The following is a 5,569-nucleotide window of genomic DNA, read 5'->3' on the forward strand; positions in this document are numbered from 1 at the left end:
CCCGTGTCCCCTGCATCGGCAGGCGGACTCGCAACCACTGCGCCACCAGGGAAGCCCTGAAATTCTTTTCTTGAGTTTTGTTGTTACCCATCTTCCCTCTGCTTCTCCTCCTATAAACTGTTTCCTTCTGTAGCTCCTTTTCCTCCTCCAGGGTTCCGGGTGTGGCCCCTTTTTCTTACTATTCTACATGCTCTCCAAGAAGAATCATCCTCAGCTGTGATACTGCGCTGAGATCTGGGTGATGAGTTGACTGCACAGGAAGGAAGAGAGGTTTACAGGCAAAGGGACAGCAGTACATGCAAAGGCCTGAGCTAGAGGAGGCACGAAGTGAGAGAAAGTGCAGCGCAGACAGCAAGGCCAAGGGTGGTATAAGGTGAAACTGGAGACGCAGGCGAGGGCCGGCCACGTAGGGAACATTAAGGAGTTTGGCTCTGTCCTAAGGGTAATGGAAAATTACTGCAGAGATTCATGAGGGGAGGCCGCGATAAGATCTGCTTTCAGAAGTGCCCTCCAGCTGCGTGGAGATGGACTGGTGGCCAACTGATTCGGGAGACGCGGGTAAAACGCGTAAAATGGGTAAAATCGGCAGGGACTTAAGTATTGGACTAGGCGCAATCTAGGCGTGGCTTGCACGGCTGGGAGGTCTGGGTAGTCAAGCCCCGGGCTGGCGAACGTTCGGGGCGAGACGTGTGAAGACGGGGCTCGGATTTGGACACGCTGAATCCAAGGTGCCCGCGGGTCGTGCAGAGAGGGCCCCTCCGGCCGCTGTCCCCTCCCTGCCTGAGTCCCTTGCGGCTCCCCGGTGCCCAGGGCGCCCGGCCCCGCCCACCTGTCCGCGCGCTCCCCGGCGAGCCGGGGTCCGGCTCCAGGTCCTGGACCCGACGCAGGACTGACGTCAGGTCGACGGTGTCGCGCGCCTCGTAGACGGCGCCCACGCAGTCCCCGAGCAGCGCGCCCGCCAGGCAGCCGCGGAAGCGGGAGAGCGAGCGGGCCGCCCCAGCCCCTCCGCTGCCCGCCGCCGTCATCACCGAAGCCGCCGCCATCCGCGCGTACCAGCCGCCACTTCCGGTGCGGCCCGCGCGCGCCCCACCGCGCGGCTTCCCCGGCCCCACAGCGCCGCCCGGCGGCCCGGAGTCGCAGCTGCCCCGCGGGTGACAAGGGGCGGTCCCGCAGCCCTCGTTCGATTGGGCCCGGCCTCTGTATTTAGCCCGCGTTTCCCCGACCTGTAAACGGCGTCACAGCCGGGCGGGACGGCCACTAAAGGGTCCCCGAGGGCTGCGCACTGAGCCAGACCTTCGGGCCACTGCCCCCACAGCCGTGCCACAGCAGCCCCAGCTCGGGTCATTCAGTCCTGGGCGGTCACCCCCAAGCCCTCCCCCTGTCACCCTAGCCCCCTCTGGGCCTCCCCTAGGCGTCAAGAGGGCACGCAAGGGTCCAGCTGGGACAGAGCTGGTTAGAGATCACGGCGCTGGAGCCCAGGGTGCTGGCCTAGCCCAGAGAAGGGCATGGGATTGGGAACAAGGAGCTTGAGGGATGATGTTACCATCTTTGGTCCTCCGTGCACAGTAGAGCCAAGAGCCCTCTCCCCGCTGGCTACATGCAGGGGTAGCAAAGAACCATCTGGACTGAGAACACCCGACCTTTATTAGATTCGTTCTCTCCACTGCCCTCCCTCTTTCATTTTCCATCAGGTTTCCCCTCCTCCCTCAGCCCCCTCGCTAGGTTAGCTCCAGCTGGCAGGTTTTGAGTGGACTCAGGGTGCGGTTTGTGGTGCGGGTGAAGGTGTCCACCTCCGGCACAAACTTCTCAGCCGGCATGGTCAGCTTCTGCCGGGTGTCCATGCACTTGGTGTCCAAGAGCATGGAGTTGGCCTTGCAGGCGATGTCAGCCTGCAGCAGAGCCAGATGCTGGTACAGGGCGTCCAGAGCGTCTCTAGGGAGGAGGGATTAACAGCCCACCACCCCCGGCGTGAGCCTGGGAGGTCAGGCCTGAGCTCACCAGCCTTGAGTCAGGAAGACAGCAGGGAAGCTGGCAGGCAGCAAGGGACCCCAATGGTGGGAGGTGTCTCCCCGCCCCTCCTGCCCACTCCCCAAACCTACTGTGCCTGCGCCAGCTTCTGCTTCAGGGCAGCAGTGGTTGCCTCTAACTGGTGAACCTCCTCAGTGAGGCCGTACTGTGCCTGGAGGCAGAGGGGCAGGTTGGGAGTCCAGGTCAGCCACACTGTCCTTCTGCCCACGGGTCTGGGGGCTGCCCTGCGCCAGCACCCCTGCTTCACCAGGGAGTGAGTCATCCTGAGGAACCTTAGCCAGGGGCCCATGCCCCACTGGGGTGCCCTCGTACCTGGTCCCTGCAGAGTTCCACGTTGGGCCGGTAGGTCCTGGTCTCTAGCCGGGTGTGGCATAGCTTCAGGTTCTGTAACTTTCTGCGCAGATCCTCCTCCAGATGCCGGATGCCCTCCTGCAGCTCGGCAATCTCCTCCAAGGTCTGCAGGGACAGAGTGACTGGTCTCCACCTGGTGCACCCAGTCCAGGGCTTCCTGGCAGGGCATCAGGCTCCTCATCCCACACCAGGAAGTCCAGGCCCCAGGAGACCAAACGGAGAAGGCTCACATTCTTCTCTTGCCACTTGAGCTCACTGTACACTTTCTCCATCTCCCACAGCCGCTTCCTGAAGGCAAATTCCGTTGCAACTCTCTGGGCTTCCAGTTCGTTGTTGGTCTGAGGACAGAAAGTAGGCAGGGCAAGGGGAGGGTATAAGCTCTGGCCAGCTGAGGATGTCACTCAGGTGAGGGGTGGGATGCCACATGGCTGACAGGGAACAAAAGACAAGGGCTTGAGTGCATGCTGGGGCCATCTCTTAGCCATGGAGGATCGGGGTAGAGGGAGTGGTCAGTCACCTTGGCAATAGTTAGGGCGATGGCCTCCCTCAGCTCTATGGCCCCTTTCATCTCAGCCTCTGCTCGGTTCTTGTTGAACTGACTGCAGTCATCCCACTGCTGGAGTGTGGTGGAGCTGCAGGTCGCAGGAAATAATCAGAGTATGGCCTCTGCGGGGAGGAAGAGAGACTGAATGAAATGCCTTTCTTACCCGTTGGGGACACGTGTGGGATTAATCTTCAGAGAGATGTTCGGGGACTTGAGGTTGAGAGAGAAGCAGCCTCTGTCAATGTCCACTGTCTCCATTTTGCCCCGATGGTCAGAGTTGAGCTGCTGTCGGACTTCCTGCAGGAGGCTGGGGACAGAACAGACTGGATCAGGAACCATACCTCCAAGGCCCTGGAACGCAGCCCCCATGGTACTGAAGGGACAAGGAGGGATGGGAAAGCTGAGGTGACAATGGAGCTGCTGCTGCAGCTGAGACAAATATGGGCACAGCTGGATGAGCTCCCCACAGACAAAATTATGGCACCAAGTGCTTGGCACAGTCCAGTAGCTACACTCACAAGGCTCACACTCCCAGAAAGTCGGGGTGGTGGCACATGGGCTTCATCTCTCATGCTTCCAATAAATTGATAATGGCTGCCTAGAGCGGGTTCATGAGAAGTATTCTGAGACCACGTCCAGGTGGTGCAAAAAGTGCTACGACCAGTGGGTGAGTGGTTTCTGCCATGGGCACAGCAGGGGCAGAAGGCGGCCTGAGAGCCAGTGACTTGTAGCCCACGATACACACGTTCTACATTTAAAACACAGCCTTCAAAGGCGGGTGAACATGCGAATGAAATCTCTCTCTCTTACCAGAGCTTCTCAAAGGCCTGGCTGATCTTCTGTTGCAAGGCCTCCTTGGTGGCTTCAGTGACCTCTACCTCTTTGTGCAGCTCTTCCTCTACGGGGTCCTTCACCACATCAACGTCACGCCGGCTCTCCCGCAGGGTCAGGCACTCAATCGCCACATCCAGAGGCAGGTTCTTGGCCTGCAGGTTTTGCTCTGCTGACTCTTTCATCTAGAAAAGAGAGGGCACAGGAGGCTGGTGGAGCCATCCGCTGGGAAGCGGCTCTCATCCCCACTTAGGCTAAGTGACTCAGATGGACATGCCACCAAATACCCTGACCCGGAAGAGGGGAGGGAGAGGGAGGTCCTTGCAGGCAGGGTCTCCTGGCACTCTGCCCTGGCTCCCTGCCTGTGTCAGGGCGTTGATCTCAGCATCTAAATCCGTCAGACACTTGTCCAGCATCTCCTTCCACCGGTTGACAGTATCAATCCTCTCTGCCAGTCGAGTCCTATTGTCATGTTCGTCCCAAATGGTCTGGAAGAGACAGAGCCAGATAAAGAGGTTGTCGGGAGTTGGGGGCTATCCCTTTCCCACCCAACTGGGCTCCGGCCCCCAACCTGGTTGTTGGTCTCATTGCAGAGGACCTGGGCCTCCTGGCGGATCTGGTGTGAGGCATCTCGCTGCCGCTCAGCGTTAGTGGACAACAGGTAGCTGTTGGTGTGCCAGTCCGGCAACTGGAAACGTGGACTGGGCTTGACACTCAGGGTGGCCATGGTGCAGGAGCCGAAGGCTCAGGGACCCCAGGCCTGTTCCAAGACACCCACCTCTGCTGCAGGGGGCAAACAAGGCTGCAGGAGACCACAGAAAAGCCTCTCCTGGATCAAAGCCCCTCCAAAGGATGTGCTCCTGTCCGTTTCGCTCCAAGCCCCTTCCTGCTGGAAGCCTGCTTGGAAACAGCTCTCCCTACACTCAACTTCGCGTGAGGCATTAACTAAGTTTCCTCCCACCCATCCATCCACAGACACAAACTGCTGGACCCTACAGGTCCTGGAGCAGGTGAAAGGGGATAATGGGGCTCCTCGGTGTGTGTGTGCGTGCACGTGTGTGTGCGCATGTGCATGTGCGTGTGTGTGTGCGTGTGTGTGTAGAGGGGGTGGTGGCTGACGGCTCCCATGGCTCCCGTCCCGGGCAGCACGCTGTCTTTGAGGGGAGGCACGGGGAGAGGTAGGGGCACAGAAGCCGTTGGAGAGAACCCACCACGGAAATCCTTGCACACTGGCTCGCCCCACCCGGGGACCCGCCTGCCCATCGTGGGCCGCATGTCACCTCCCAGCCCCCCAACCCCAAGGGCAGGACGCCTTCCCTTTCAACAGCACAGGGTCTCACAGGCAGGAGACCCAGTGGGGACTGTTACGCCCCCACTCCTGATACTGTGTTTGGGGAGAATGAACCCCCTTGACTGGGCAATGGAACCCTGTGAGGAAAGAGGTGGCGGCCCCATCCAAGTCGGGGCCTGGCTGAGAGATGGGAACACAGGAGCCAAGTGCAGGGCCTGGAGGCCAGGCCAACAGGAGGGGCACCCCCAGCCTTGGCCGGGCTCTCCAACTGTGACATTGTAGCTTTAGAGGACCTGGGACAGGTGACTGAATGTGATGGGGGTCTAAACTGGACCCTGAATGGGGCTTAAAGAAGGTGTGAAGGATGTTACTCAGACAATGACAGTCATTGGAAGACAGATTGTCAGGACATCCTGCTCCATCCATTTAAATCCCTGAGATCTGTGACCTTTACGTGGCTACGCAGGATTGTTAGAGCAGCTGCGTGTGGATATATTTGCAAGTGGTTCCAGCAAACACACAGT

At 59.6% G+C, this 5,569-nt stretch overlaps 2 protein-coding genes across 2 annotated transcripts in view; both read right to left on the reverse strand.

Annotated features, from left to right (window-relative positions):
• ADPRS (ADP-ribosylserine hydrolase) overlaps positions 1–1,055 on the reverse strand; it is a 5,803-nt gene extending 4,748 nt beyond the window's left edge. The window contains exon 1 of the mRNA XM_007453825.1: positions 830–1,055. Within this exon, the coding sequence (XP_007453887.1) occupies positions 830–1,043 (214 nt within the window). The 5' untranslated portion in view covers positions 1,044–1,055. The remainder of the gene's footprint in view (positions 1–829) is intronic.
• A 566-nt stretch (positions 1,056–1,621) lies between these two features.
• TEKT2 (tektin 2) overlaps positions 1,622–5,569 on the reverse strand; it is a 5,139-nt gene continuing 1,191 nt past the window's right edge. The window contains exons 3-11 of the mRNA XM_007453826.1: positions 4,326–4,537; positions 4,117–4,242; positions 3,734–3,939; positions 3,087–3,230; positions 2,897–3,011; positions 2,610–2,717; positions 2,341–2,484; positions 2,100–2,179; positions 1,622–1,932 (exon numbers count right to left, since the gene is read on the reverse strand). Coding sequence (XP_007453888.1) covers positions 1,719–1,932; positions 2,100–2,179; positions 2,341–2,484; positions 2,610–2,717; positions 2,897–3,011; positions 3,087–3,230; positions 3,734–3,939; positions 4,117–4,242; positions 4,326–4,481 — 1,293 coding nt within the window. The 5' untranslated portion in view covers positions 4,482–4,537 and the 3' untranslated portion in view covers positions 1,622–1,718. The remainder of the gene's footprint in view (positions 1,933–2,099; positions 2,180–2,340; positions 2,485–2,609; positions 2,718–2,896; positions 3,012–3,086; positions 3,231–3,733; positions 3,940–4,116; positions 4,243–4,325; positions 4,538–5,569) is intronic.

This window comes from Lipotes vexillifer, unplaced genomic scaffold (assembly GCF_000442215.2).
Source record: "Lipotes vexillifer unplaced genomic scaffold, Lipotes_vexillifer_v1.1 scaffold213, whole genome shotgun sequence".
Taxonomy (NCBI): Eukaryota; Metazoa; Chordata; class Mammalia; order Artiodactyla; family Lipotidae; genus Lipotes; species Lipotes vexillifer.